At 36.0% G+C, this 15,178-nt stretch overlaps 1 protein-coding gene across 3 annotated transcripts; it reads left to right on the top strand.

The window, feature by feature from the left end:
* Positions 1-3,729: 3,729 nt before the first annotated feature.
* Positions 3,730-14,526, top strand: LOC104237108 (protein SPA1-RELATED 3). Of its 3 annotated transcripts, XM_009791194.2 has the most exons (8): positions 4,193-4,314; positions 4,632-4,823; positions 5,019-5,176; positions 5,998-6,946; positions 7,024-7,170; positions 7,302-7,613; positions 9,078-9,137; positions 13,955-14,526. In XM_009791194.2, the coding sequence occupies exons 2-8, from the start codon at positions 4,647-4,649 to the stop codon at positions 14,141-14,143; spliced, it is 1,992 nt and encodes a 663-aa protein (XP_009789496.1). In that variant the 5' UTR covers positions 4,193-4,314; positions 4,632-4,646; the 3' UTR covers positions 14,144-14,526. The 3 variants fall into 3 exon arrangements, 2 of the variants coding, with proteins under 2 accessions (XP_009789494.1, XP_009789496.1); XR_011400456.1 differs by having other exon boundaries at positions 3,730-4,823; positions 7,024-7,216; XM_009791192.2 differs by having other exon boundaries at positions 3,744-4,823.
* Positions 14,527-15,178: the final 652 nt, after the last annotated feature.

Consider the following 15,178-nt stretch of genomic DNA (forward strand, 5'->3'; position numbering starts at 1 on the left):
CGAAGTACGAATGTACGAGATAGAGACCGAATCTAAGAACTCGTTGGTTTAAGGCCAGAACAAGGTGCTCGCCACCGGGCCCGACAAGACAACACCCCCCCTGAACCCGAAACGAGTTCGAAGACCTCGGAAAACATTACAAACGGTTGCACACAACTAACAAACGGTTTCAGATTCTTTATCGTCTCGGTTGTAACATACGAAGTAAGGAACCGTGGTACATCTATCGTTTCTCATCATTTCGGCAAACCTACTCTCTGAGAAACGAGGGGACTATCTGTATACGGGTGAACTCGGCTCAGCACACATCCCGAGTTCTTGGTGAATTAGACGAAGTATGAATGTACGAGGTAGAGACCGAATCTAAGAACTCGTTGGTTTAAGGCCAGAACAAGGTGCTCGCCACCGGGCCCGACAAGACAACACCCCCCGAACCCGGAACGAGTTCGAAGACCTCGGAAAATATTATAAATGGTTGCACACAACTAACAAACAGTTTTGGCTTCTTTATTGTCTTGGTTGTAACGTACGAAGTAAGGAACCGTGGTACATCTATCGTTTCCCATCATTTCGCCAAACCTACTCTCTGAGAAACGAGGGGACTATCTGTATACGGGTGAACTCGGGGTCAGCACAAACCCCGAGTTCTCGGTGAATTAGACGAAGTACGAATGTACGAGATAGAGAACAAATCTGAGAACTCTTTGGTTTAAGGCCGGAACAGGGTGCTCGCCACCGGGCCCGACAATACAACACCCCCGAACCCGGAACGAGTTCGAAGACCTCGAAAAACATTACAAACGGTTGCACACAACTAACAGAGGGTCGTGATATTCGCATCCAATCGGATATCACGGCGTGGATCTCGCCCGACGCCGGTAGCGTATCAGTGCTTGATGTACAAGAAGGATTTTTACCCTTTTTAGAGTTGTACTAGGAGTAAAATTCTCTTACTATATAAAGGGAAGGTTTCTTATTCAATATATATATATATATATATATATTGTAACACGCATATCAAGGCAATACAAACTTCTCTGTTTTCTAGCCATTGAAAGGTTCTTACTTTATTCATAGTTCTCCATACAAATTTGGCTTCAAATCGAGGGCCCGATTGAGGGTAAAACCACTATTAAGCTAAATCCGAGCCCAGACTCAATGTCACAACTGGTTTGGTTATTGATTTCATCTTTAATTCGTTTATCTAACATTCATGATTACTTGTATTGAATCTATCCACATATCCTTAAAACCGCGTACAAATCTAATTATTATCCATTTTAAGGGTAAACAACTATAAACCATCTCATTAAGAATAAGTATAAATTTTAAATTAAATTATTTTAAATAACAAATAAAAAATTCTTTTTAAAATAAAGTAAAATAAAAATATGATACATAAAGTAGGATAAAGAGAAAACAATTTTTTTATTTATACAGAATGATTGCGAATGCTGTGCGGAGAACAATGATACTACCGCCTCATTTTTTAATTCCACATTGATAGTACGAACTTTCATGTAATCGTCAGCTTTCTCCATTCCTCTTCTTGCTTGTAACAAAACTACTTAAGTTACAAATCTCTAGTTAGATAGTCAAATACTCAAATCATTTTGCTCGCGCGGTTTAATTTACTAGTCATTATATATTTAGAATTTTAGCTCATAAAGCTATTTTTTTTTCCAGAATTTACTTGTAGAATTACAATGAGTTTATTATTGTTGATATATAAGCATATTAATACTTTAGCTTGCGCCAGAAACTATTGACATTCGATAGTCGAAAAAGTATATAAAATTTGTATAATTTTTGTACATAACATACCAAATGTATATATATACAAAATTATATATATATTTCGCTTATTATTTTAAGAGCGGCTATATAGTTTTATTTTTCTTATATAGTATAATCACACACACGTATTCCGTGATCAATTATAAGTATATCATATTATAATGTTGTGCATATCCTTTTAATAAAGAAATACTATTTGGGCATAGCTGCTATTTTCATAGAGTTGGAACAAATCTAAGGCTGAATATTTTGTAAAACCGTAACGAGACTGATTCGAATTCGACTGCATGAAATGGTAAAAATATTCTATTGAACCAATTTGCTGACAAGGGTTTAAAAAGGGTTCAAGAAAAAAGTGCCATTTTTAGTTTAAAGTAATGAAATGAATCAAATCTGAAACCTCTCAATTGCGTTATCTTTAGTTTTTTTTATTCAAGTGGCTCAAAATTTCTATCTAAGCGATGACGTAAAATCGGTACCCTATTTTTTATTCAATATCACTATGCCTCATAAATATGTACTATAGACCTGCACGTTTTTTTTCTACAGATACTTAGTACTTAGCACTATGACCACAAGAATTTAATAATTAAAAAAGCAGAAAATATAGTCAATGAGTACTTCGTCATCTTGAAAATCAACGGTCCTTGTTCAATGCTCCCAGTACTCACCTGTTGATGTTTTAAAAAAATATGCTCCTTACGTCCCAATTTAATTGGTATATTTTTTTTAGTCTGTTAAAAAAAATATCTAAATATTATTATTTTAAAAATTAATTAGTTCTAAATTTTTTATTTTACTTTAGTTGAGAGACTAAAGCCACAGAAATATTTATAATTTATTTTATATTATATATTTTGAACATAAATTGCGATGGCAAAACTTTTTTTATGTGAATTTGGTCCACACTCCACAGGGAGATGACTTTTCAATAGCAACATAAACTTTTCCTTATTTTCAATGAAATAATTTAGAGAATATAAATTATTATAACTTATTTTAAATTATAAATTTTACAATAACAATAACAACAACGCAGTATAATCCCACCAGTGGGGTCTGGAAAGACTAGTATGTACGCATATTTTACCCCTACCCTGAGGTAGAGACGTTGTTTCCGGTAGACCCTCGGCATCCCTCCCTCGAAGAACTCCTCTTACCTCTACCCTCACCTTGTTCTTGGGGTTACTCGAACTCACAACCTCTTGGTTGGAAGTGGAGTGTGCTCACCACTAGAGCAATCTTTGTCATATTATAAATTTTAATTTTTAAAAAAAAATTATGTTCAATCAAACACTATATAAATTGGTATGAGATTTTTTTCCGTAGAAATGACACCAGATAGCTACTTTAAAAGGTTGCTATTTAAAAATTAACTAGTGTATCATGAATTTTAATTTTTCAATTTAAATCTTCGAGATAAAAATACTTTAAATTATTTTAAAATTAAAAATTTTAATTTTAAATTTTAAAATAAAATAAATATTAACTAACCTCTAAATAAACATGGCGAGAATGACTATATGCACTTAACCATTTTTTTCTTTTTTTGGAATTTGGTCCACAGGAGGTGAGCTACATTACTATTTGGCCTCACTGCCAACAGCGAGCTTTGAGGATGTGAAAGTGCCACGTATATGAGATGTAATAGAAGCTAAAATCAGTGGATTGTAGATAATGAGTGGACCCCTTTGAGGAATATAAAAATTAAAAATCAATTGACATCATTAAATTAATGTCCTGTACAGTAGCACTGTGTTTTTTTCTAATAAAATAAACTCCTTTTTCTTTTTATTTTTTATCATTTTTTCCATATATGGAAAGACTTGTTTTCTTTTCATACATCCTGTCAGAAAAGGAAAAGATTTTCACCTAATTTTGTGAGGCTGTAGTACACTACTACTTCTTTATTACAATAAAATAAATCAAAATGTTTTGTATTTTCTAAAACTACAGTATCTGTTGTGTGGTTCTTGTTTTTTTGTTTGCTTTTAGCTGATATAATGGTAGTACAAACTCAGCTTCTTTCTGCTGATATTATTTTTGGCGGTGCTGTTTAGTCTTTCCTCAGATATCTAATGCTTCTTTGTTAAAAATAGCTAGGTTTTGTGCTTTTTTAAGGAAAGATAACTGATATCACAGAATTTTGTGGGATTGATGATTTGAACTATTTGTGTTGTAAAAATGAGTTCTTGATTCAACATGGCTATGTTGGAATCATACAGGAGTTTATGAGCTCCATTCGAAATTTAATATTTGTACATATTTAGTAAAAGGGTGTGGTAGGAGTATGAAAATTTCACAGTTTCTTGATTTTTGTGGGTTTGAGTATTGAGCTACATGCAATTATACGTGGATAAAAAATGGAGGGTTCATCTCAGTCTGGTAGGGAGAGGTCTGAAAATTCAAGGGGTTTGAATTCTTCAGGTGTTGTGGATAGGAATTCAAGATTGTGTTATGATTCTGGATTTTCTGATGTGAATTGTCTTAAAGATCAACAAGACAGGAGAACAATAGGTAATAATAGTAGTAGTAGTAAAGATGTTAGTTTGAGACATTGGTTGGATAATCCAGAGAGAAATGTTGATGTTCTTGAATGTTTGCACATATTTACTCAAATTGTAGAGATTGTAAACTTGGCACATACTCAGGGGATAGTTGTTCATAATGTGAGACCATCATGTTTTGTCATGTCTTCTTTCAACCGTGTTGCTTTTATTGAATCTGCATCCTGCTCCGATTCGGGGTCCGATTCGTGTGAAGATGGACTAAATAGTTCATCTTCACCTTTGCCTATTGAATCTGGCATAGTATCTGATAGCAGTTGTTTGCAGTCAAGTTCAGGTCATATGGTGCAGACTTTGGAAGCTAATAAGAACAGACAAGTTGAAGAAAAGAAGCATACTTTTCCAATGAAACAGATATTGCACTTGGAAACTAATTGGTATAATAGTCCAGAAGAGGTTGATGGTGCTCCTGGCACTTGTGCTTCGGACATTTATCGACTCGGAGTCCTTCTCTTTGAGGTTAGTACTTAGTAGCATTTAGCAAAATTTATGTGTTTGGTTAAATTTTAGTGTTCTCTATGATGATCTTTTTGCCGAGGTCTATCGGAAACAGCCTCTCTATCTGTGTACACACTACCCTCCCTGGGTTTGTTGTTGTTGTTGTTGTTCTATGATGATCTTTTTATCTTATTGATGCTTATAATTTGTGAGCAGCTATTTTGTACCTTCAACTCATCGGATGAGAAAATTGCAACTATGTCGTGTTTAAGACATCGTGTCCTACCCCCACAATTGTTGTTGAAATGGCCTAAAGAAGCTTCATTTTGCTTATGGTTATTACATCCGGAACCAAGTAGTCGGCCAAAAATGGGGTGAGCATTCTTTTTTCACGCCCACTTGGTTTATTCTTTTTGCCTCGGAAAGTTTCCCTTAACTCATTCCATTCTCGATTTGTTATGCAACCTAATCAGTTTGTAGTCTTCTAATATGTACTTCTGATTTATAACATCATCCTTAAGAACCTTGATTCTAGTTTTTTTGCTATCAAACCAGAAAAACTATTACATGTCTTGCAACAGCAGTATCCCTTTTTTTTCATTAAGAAAATTGGTCGATGCAATGGCTTTACGTCTTGGGAGTAAGATCATATACATTGTGAGAAAGTTAACTAATTACACCCACTGAGGGTGCCTATAGTTGAAGATATGACAGCACTAGATTTCACACATAATTAGCTATTGTGGACAGCTTGATTCTGCATCTTGCAATCTCTTCTTTAGGCCTTGTCTCAGTGACAATATGCAAAATCATTGCTGATTTCCGGTTCAATGTGTATCTTGAACCTTATTGATTATTGATAAGGAGATCTGTTGTTTCATCCAAAGTAGAAAGAAGGGTAAGGGAAAAGAATTCTAAAGACTTGTTGATAGTAAAAGAAAATAGATAATAATGACACAAAAGAGGTATCTACTAATGAGTACTATCTGAATATTGTGAGTCCCTTTCTAATGATGAAATGCATTTCGGACGTCTCATCACTCTCTTGAACTTTCTACTATCTCTGCTTCTTTCATCGAATTTTCATTAAAATGGATATTATGCAATTGATCATCTTAATCCGTAGTGATTTTAACACCAATATCCTTGATTCTTTCCCAGTCTCTCCTCATTTGTTCATTTCAATTGATGACAGCGAGTTGCTAGAAAGTGAATTCCTTAGAACTCCAAGACATGACTTAGAAGAACGTGAAGCAGCAATAGAGCTTAGAGAAAAAATAGATGAGCAGGAATTATTGCTGGAGTTCCTTTTGCTAATCCAACAGAGAAAGCAGGAAGCTGTAGAAAATTTGCAAGAAATTGTTTCTTTTGTATCGTCTGATATAGAAGAGGCGTTTAAGATGCAGACAACCCTTAAGATAAAAGGAGGCTCAAGCTTAGAACCAGCTAAGCGCTTAAATCCGCGGAGGACAGATATTACTGAAGATGATGATTCCGAGAGCTCTGGATCTAGAAAGAGATTTAGGCTTGGCACAGGAGAGGAATCCGATGGTCATCAAGATGAAAGCCAGAAACCCGAAAGGCAAATTGAATATAAAGGCAGCATTTTAGCAAAAAGTTCCCGTTTGATGAAGAACTTCAGAAAATTGGAGACAGCTTATTTCATGACAAGGCGCAGGGTTGTTAAAACAATGGACAAATCTACGAGTAGACGTTGTCAAACAAGTACGGAATGTAGAAGTTCCGGCACAGCTACTGAAAGGAGTTCTCTGAGTAATTTGTCATCAAAAAGAGGGTGTAAGGAGGATGGACAGAGTGGATTTATCAATTCGTACTTAGAGGGTCTGTGCAAGTATTTTTCTTTTAGCAAGTTAGAAGTGAAGGCAGATTTAAGGCAAGGGGATCTTCTGAACTCTTCCAATCTTGTATGTTCTCTCGGTTTTGATCGTGATGGTGAATTTTTTGCAACTGCCGGCGTAAATAAGAAGATCAAAGTTTTTGAATATAACTCAATTCTAAATGCGGATCGTGATATACACTATCCAGTCGCTGAAATGGCTAATAGATCAAAGTTAAGCAGTATATGTTGGAATGGCTATATCAAGAGCCAGCTCGCCTCAAGTAACTTTGAAGGTGTGGTGCAGGTATGTCAAATTCATGATCATTATTGCTTTTTTATTTAACAGAATCCGAAAGAAGTTCGCTTAGAAATATGATACAGGTATGGGATGTCACAAGAAGTCAGCTTTTCATGGAGATGAGAGAGCACGAGAAACGCGTTTGGTCTGTTGACTTTTCCGTAGCAGATCCAACCATGTTGGCGAGTGGGAGCGATGACGGTTCTGTTAAGCTTTGGAATATCAATCAGGCAATTCTACTTTTGCACTTGGTGGATGTCAGCTTTAAAACTAAATGTACTACAGTCATCTAATTATTATTGTTGTATAGATTGAATGTGGATGTGTAATAAGTTGGTTTTTCTTACCTGGTTTGCTGCAGGGAGTAAGTGTTGGAACCATAAAAACAAAAGCTAACGTCTGCTGTGTTCAGTTCCCCGTTGATTCTGGACGGGCCCTTGCTTTTGGTTCAGCAGATCATAAGATATATTACTATGATCTACGAAACTCCAAATTGCCGCTATGCACATTAGTTGGGCACAACAAGACAGTGAGCTATGTCAAGTTCATAGATTCAACAACTCTTGTGTCTGCATCTACAGATAATACGATAAAGCTGTGGGATCTGTCATCGTGCACGTCTCGTGTTCTTGATTCTCCTCTTCAGTCTTATACTGGTCATATGAATGTAAAGGTATTGTACTTTGATCCTATCACCTGAATAAAGATCTTGTTTCTGTGACCTCATTGAACAGTATGTTGTCTTTTAACATTCTCCGGGGTATAGTTAGAGAAATCTAAGTTGCCCGTACAATTAAGTTAAATCCAATCTACTAAAATGCCATCTCATTTACATCCTTCACGAGTTCAATTCTCTTAAATTTTCCTTCTTTTATCTCTTTAAAGAAAAAGAAGGTGAGGTACACCCTTGATATTTAAAAAATATATATCTTTCTGCAAGTTTCTCTACAATTTGTGAATTCTATTCACCTGATACGTGAGCTCAAAATCGAGTGCAGATGAATTTGCCATTTTCCCAACCATGCCCCACTCACAAGTTTCAAGTATAAGATCAATATGTATATTTGGGGCTGTTCCTAAGTTATTTAGCGTATTCTTTATTTGAGCTAGACTCGGATAGGATATTTGTTTGTGAGTAGTACAAGCTCGAAATACTGTGAATCACAATTGTCATAATATTTTTAGAAGTTTGACAAAATCATAGTCAAATTTTGAACTGTTTGATTCTCTGTATATCATCTATTCCGAACTACATCGCTAGCATACCTGCATAATCCTCCTCATGCTAGTAGCCTTTCACCAAATGAGTGTCAACCCATCCCTCTCCCAAACATACCCCAATCCTCCTTATGACCGCAAATTCAGTTTTGATCCCCCCTTATATACCACAAGCGAAGTCGGGTTTGACGAACAGCTTGATTCGTTTACAACCCTTTGTAGAATCTACCTATGGGTCCAACTGCAACAAGTCTACCTTTGAGGACCTTCCTATTCCACTTTTATGACGAACTTTAAATAGATGAGTTAGAAACGGAGAGTTGAATAGTTTTTTTCGTTGTAGGCTAAATAAATGTATGGAGAGAGGCCGACAAAGAAAGTGGGAGTGGGGGCAGCAACAGGGCCTAAATCAGAATAGTAGACAAAGAAAAAGAGGTGGACTGAGGAAGGGATAAAATGTGTATACGTAACATAAGCTTAATGAATTTCTTGTTCGAGCTTGTCTAGGATAGCTAGACAATCGAGTCCGAGTCAAATCTGTGAGGCACGTCAAGCATTCTTATGTCATATTGTACTCTCTTTATACACCATGGGTTGATTGCACTTATTCAAATGGTAGAGTACTGGCATGAAACTTGTATTGCTTTCTAATGTAAGCTTGTGCATCTACATAAACAGGTGTGTATATGTGCTCAAGGGTAAATGATTTTCCGCCATACATATAAATTTAGATGCTTTGTATCATCAACACTACCTCCAATTTGTTCTTTTTAAGACATGATTGTTAGTAACCAAACTGTGTCTCTAATTTCTTCTTACAAGTTACTCCTGACTTGTACTTTGTATCTTCCCTTTCCCATGGTAGCGTAATTGTGCCTGAATGTACTTTGCTATTGATGAAAGCATTTCTTTGTTTCAGAACTTCGTTGGCCTATCTGTAGCTGATGGTTACATAGCAACTGGCTCAGAGACAAATGAGGTATCATTTATTACCACAAAGTTGAATCTTTACTTGCGTACTTGAGTGCATTATAAATGAGTTTTGAGCAATATTTACATTGTAATAGAAAATGTTTGTTCACATCTATATATATAAGGATAAATAGTCTGACTAATACTGGATCTTTGAGCATCATATCTAAGGCAGATACATGAGGCTGCAGTTTGTGTTTAAAATTCAAGTTACTTTTAAACATAGTGGTGAAGTTGCTGAATGCAGTCCATAAATAAATTAAATAAATGACATACAGCAATGATATTGTATTTCAGCGTAATACACTTGCTTTCTGTACATTTATAACATACTATCTTGGTTCACAATGACCATTTCCCTGTTACATACACACTAAAATCAATCAGCCAATTAACTATGCCTCCCTCACAAACAAGTTGGGGTCGGCCATATGAATCATCTACACATATTCTGCTCAATTCGGACATTTCATTTCAATACCGAATCTTTAGAAGCAAAAATAGGGGTTCTACTAGAGATCTCTAATCTCAAAAATATACTTGTGCTCATTTTGGCGCGGAGGAATAAACTTTTTTTAGAATTGCCGATTTATTCAAAAGAGTTCATTTTTGTTATGATAGCTGAGTTGTTGAAAAGAGTCCACTTCATGTATAGCTCAACTTCATTGTAATTTCGGTTATGCTTCACACGGAGATTCAATTGGTGAAGAATTTCCAGGAGATTATCTAAATGATTCCATTTAAGTTGTGTCATCTTGTAAAGTGTCGATTGCTTGGAATTAGTCCAAGACCTGGTGATATAGCCCTAGTGGATATCAGGGCTGCATATATTCCGCATCCGTGACTTTTGGGTGCATCTTATTTTTATCTATAATTGCTCAGAAAAGTCATTTAAAAGGAAAGCCTATCTCTATAGTTAATACATGCAAACCTCCTCGTTTTTTCCGAACATTTTTTGGATGCTATTTGTGCTGTTATAGAGAACATACGTACAACATAACATGAAAAATTGGTTACATAGGAAACTTGGCCATTATAGTGAAGTGATGTTTGTTGCTCCCAAACGCACACGCAAGTATACGTGGTGACAAGTAATATAATGATAAATTGAGTGTCGAACCCACAGAGACTTGTATAAACTACTCACTAAATCACTAAAATTGTGATTCAATCAAGCTAAAATCAAAGTCCAATAATATGATTATATTATACTACGATTCTAAATAATAACTAAATTATCAAGTAACGAGTTGATTGTTGTGTATTCAGTAGAGACAAGTATTCCAAGGTTGTGATCGATTCACCATTCGTATTGTGTTCTAATTAACTCTCTCTTTCATATAATTCACTCATGGTTGCTAATTAATCGATAATTGCTCTCATAGCCTTCTCCCGAAGTACTACTCGCCTATTCAAAATAGATTAACGCCTATATTCCTATGAAATCAATCTATTAAGAACGCATTAAGATTACGATAATTAATTAAGCACGGTGACTAGGTATATTCCTATCCTAGCCACAAATCCGCCCCCCCCCCAAGGGTTAAGATCATGCTCTCTTCAATTCTTCTCTAATCTAAACACGACTTTCCCAAGCATAGCATAAATAGTAAATAGAACCTAACTGCTGGCCAGACAATTAAGCAATTAAACACAGAATTGAAGAAACAACCATATATTAGTGAATTATAATCAAGGTCAAGCTAATGTCAAACAACAATATTCATGGCTAAATCACAACCCCAGAACAATGAGTGTTTAACCACTCATGATGTAATCAAATAATTGCATAAGTGTTGAATCAATTGGAAATACTAGAAAAAGATGAAGAAAACTGAGAATTCTCCGCTTCCTAACGATCTCGTGTGTGTTTTTTCCTCCAAAGTGGCGTCCAACCCCTCAAAAATAGGTTTCATCTTGCTTTTATACGTGTTGGGTAGGTCTAGAGCCGAATAAACCGTGTCCCGGGCAAAATAGGACAAAATCACGTCACCGGCGTCCTGGGTAGCGCCCTCCAGGGCGCTGCTCACAATTTAGCTACTGCCTCCGGCGCCACAGGTGGCCCAAGGCACTGCCTGTGGCGCCCAAATTCGCAAGTTTCTCGGTTTCGTTCGTTTTGGTTCTAATTTTGCACGTTTCGCCCCCAATTGCTCCCGAATCATTCCTACACATAAAACACTTCAAATTAATATAAATCATCACATTTAACATCCCAAATTCATGAAACAAAAGTAAAATATGAGGCGATATACATAGAAATATATATGCTTTATGCTAAACATCAATGTTATAGAAGATGGCTCTTATAGAGAAGTTTGACTGTAAATGCAAAATGTAAGGTCTGGCAGTTATTTTGTGTTTTAGCAGTTCAATATGTCTGGTTCTAGATGCTAAGTTTGTACTTAGATAGTTTGACACAGTTTATTATACTGGCCTAACTCTTTGATTGTTCTGCGTCTTGAACTGCTTCTACACGTAGAAATCAGTTTATTAACAGTAAATTCCATGTGGTGAAGAAAATTAGAAAGCATAAACTGGTCAAAACTTCCACTTATGCTGCTGCCTATGGAATGAAATTTTGGCATCGGCACCCTCAAGGCAGGGTGTAGTCTGCATGTTATAGATGACACATTGGGCCTTGTGCATATTCCACCATGTGACAATTGTCATTGTGTACTATAGTAAACGTGTTTATCCAGATGTGTATAGATATGCCGTTGAATCATATTGAGCATGTACAACGTTGGATACCTGATTGGTCTAGACCATATATTTGACATCTGTACCATCAACGGGATAACCACCCCTAATCGGACAATTATATCCTTGCATGTATACCTAGCGATAGCTGTTTATATGCCCCAGAGTGTTCCCCCTTGGTACCTTAAGTTGATCTCTTGCACCATGTGGCAATTTCATGTACACCTTATATCCCTAAGAGAATAGCTTTGGACGTCTCTTCATCTGAAGTGCCAACTTAAGTAACTTGCTGGTCCTCAATGCAAGTGCAGGCTACTTGTCTGACAAATTTACACGTGTTGAAGTTGGGTCAACGGAGACCAGTTAGGGTATTTAGGGAAAAGAAGTTACAGAGGAAGAGCCAACTCCGTAGAAGCATAAGAATTTAATTTTATAGAAATGATTGAAATGGAGGGTGCTACTGGAGAAGTATGTGATAGGAAGATGCTTAACAAAGTGAAAGGCCAGTAATATAAAACGAATGAGAACCATTGTGTTATATGGGAGTGCATCTTGGCACAAACAAGATGAAGGTTTTATAAATGTGAATGATAAGATGGATATGTGGTTGTATAAAGATTGAATAAGATTAGAAATGATCACATATAATGGGGTGTATGTAGACCTCTATAAACTGGAGTTGTGACAATATGATGGTTGAATGTGATAAAATGAGTCGAGGTAGAGTTGGAATCACATAATGCTAAGCTTTTTCGAAAGATCTACTATCTCTGAGAATTTATACTGACTTCTGGCCCGTTTGGCCAAGTTATCAAAATCTGCCTATTGTGAGAAGTGTCAGTGCCAACATAGATCTTCAGTGAAGTATTTGGGAGAATAACAGTTCAGTGTTTGGGTAAATAAGCAAAATGTTGCCTTCCACGCTTAGTGCCGTCAATTGAAAAGAACTGATCCATCTTATATAGCTAGGTCCTCAAATCAGACCCATCAAAGTTGGGAGAATTTCGACTTTGACAAACGAGTGAAAGTAAATGGACTGAAAAGTTAATCTATTGACCAAGAAACGGGGTTTTTCATACTCATAGATGGTTGAAGTATTCCTTTCGAATTGCTGTAGATTCTTCATTTTCTCTTGTGCATTCATTTTATCCATGTGCTGTGCAATCATTTGCATATGCTGTAATCCCAATTGATCTTATCTCCTATTTAGATCTCTGAATTGTTTCTTCATTAACTCCTCCTTCATATCCATGATCGATCATGCTTCTATGGGCATCTTAAACGCTGGAGGTCAGGATCGAATGGCTCAGATACCAATTGATACAGGCAAATGAATCAAAACTGAAAATTTAACCTTCAGGAAAGGGGGTGGAATAGCTCAGGGAAAGGGAAGATTCGGCAAATTCAAAAGATCGACAGCTGAAGTGGGTGTTATTGTATTAGATGAGCTCCAAATGAATGATTATAAGTAGTTATTTGGCTAACCAACTCTAACAAATTTCCCTCCAAATTAAATTTGAAAACTAACTATCCAACTAACTTACGCCGAGCGTAACTAACTCTGACAAACGTTTATCAGCTGCAACCAGCTAAAATGTACTACTAAAACCGTATCAATTTAAACACAACTTGCATAATGGAAAGTATGGGAAAGTAAAAAATTGATAACTATCCAATATAGTTAACTCATTAACTTGATTACATACATTGATTCTTGTATTCTTGAGCCTTTATTGATCCTTTAGAGAACAAAGTGCTCATTCTTCTTTGAAATGTATTATTACACAAAGAGATGAAGTGATAGACTGGTACATTCCAGAGCAGAATATGTAGTTCTGGGATAATTCTCTAAATATTCTGTGCGGAAAGCTTCTCTAAGTCCCATATTTTCCAGCCCCCGACTCCAAATCTTAACTATTCAACAGTCTGCCAACAGGAAGAAAACTACTTTTGTGTGACTATCTTGAACAGTCCTTTTTAATCTGGTAATTCTCTCCTTAGATAATGCACACAGAGAGAAAGGAAGAAACTATTCTTTGTGCGACTGTATCCTAACTATTAGTTCTGATTACTGCTCAATTTTCCATTATTAATGTGGATTTGGTGATTTATATCATGCTGCAGGTTGTCATTTACCATAAAGCTTTTCCTATGCCAGCATTATCATTTAAATTTAATAGCACAGATCCGCTTTCTGGTGATGAAGTGGATGACAGTGCACAGTTCATCTCATCCGTGTGTTGGCGTGGTCAGTCCTCTACCTTAGTTGCTGCAAATTCTATGGGAAATATCAAGCTATTGGAGATGGCCTAATGTGGTTCAAGTCCCTAAAGTCTTGACCATTACTTTAACAAGAGGAAAGAAGTGAAGGGGAAGAGTTCGGCACGGGTAAATGAGGGGATTACACCAACATATATTGTTGTAGCTGATATAAACTAGATACAATCCCATGGTAACAAGTTGCCATCAAGAAACAAATATTTTTGCAGTTAGTTCATAGCGGAAGCAACTCTCTGGAAATATGAGATTTTGTCTCGTGGTGGAAAGTGTTGTAAATAAATATTGGTTTTGGAGAGGAGTGAAGAGTTGCAAGTGTTTATTCTGTTTGTATATTCTATAATTTTGAAGTTCTTAAGAAATTCTTCGGAATGTTAGATCTTGGCGTGATGACGTCTTAGCGCGTTCATTTTCCAGCATATTTTGTTTAGGATGTTTATGCTGTTCATGACCAGCCAATTGGTTTGACATAAAGCATGCACAAATTATAACTACTAAGTTATGGAGCGTATCTTTCCAATGGGAGGTTGTTGGCCGGTGAGATTTGATAACTCTGTTCCATTTCATTTCATTTCTGAAACTGTTTTGATTGTTTTATTTGCTTTTTTGTTATTTTTAGCCAGTTGATGGTAACATTTTCAGTGTTATATTTTAATCTGCTGGCCTGCCGCCTGTTAATTCGGCAAGTGTCAAGATTGATTGAGAAAGGCAAAGATAATGGCAAAGGAGAACATAGAAGACATGTTTCTTCAAAAAGTCAATTGGTTTAAGATCCAACCTAATATTTGATGCTTCACCACGTGACGCATAAATAGTTTATCTTTATATCTTATGATTGTAGGAAAATTGACTTTTTATTTTTTAAGTAGTGTCATGTGGATATTATGTAACGTGAGTTGTGACGTGGCTATAGTTATATAGCAATTTTATACATGTGGCCGCTTACTTGCGTTTTTTGGGGTAAGATCTAGCATGTTTTGTCGTTTTTACTTTTTATAATATGTAAACATAGTTGAGTTATTTTTCCATTATACAATTAGTTTTATTACATTGACTTCGGCTTTACTAATG

This window comes from Nicotiana sylvestris, chromosome 6 (assembly GCF_000393655.2).
Source record: "Nicotiana sylvestris chromosome 6, ASM39365v2, whole genome shotgun sequence".
Lineage (NCBI taxonomy): Eukaryota > Viridiplantae > Streptophyta > Magnoliopsida > Solanales > Solanaceae > Nicotiana > Nicotiana sylvestris.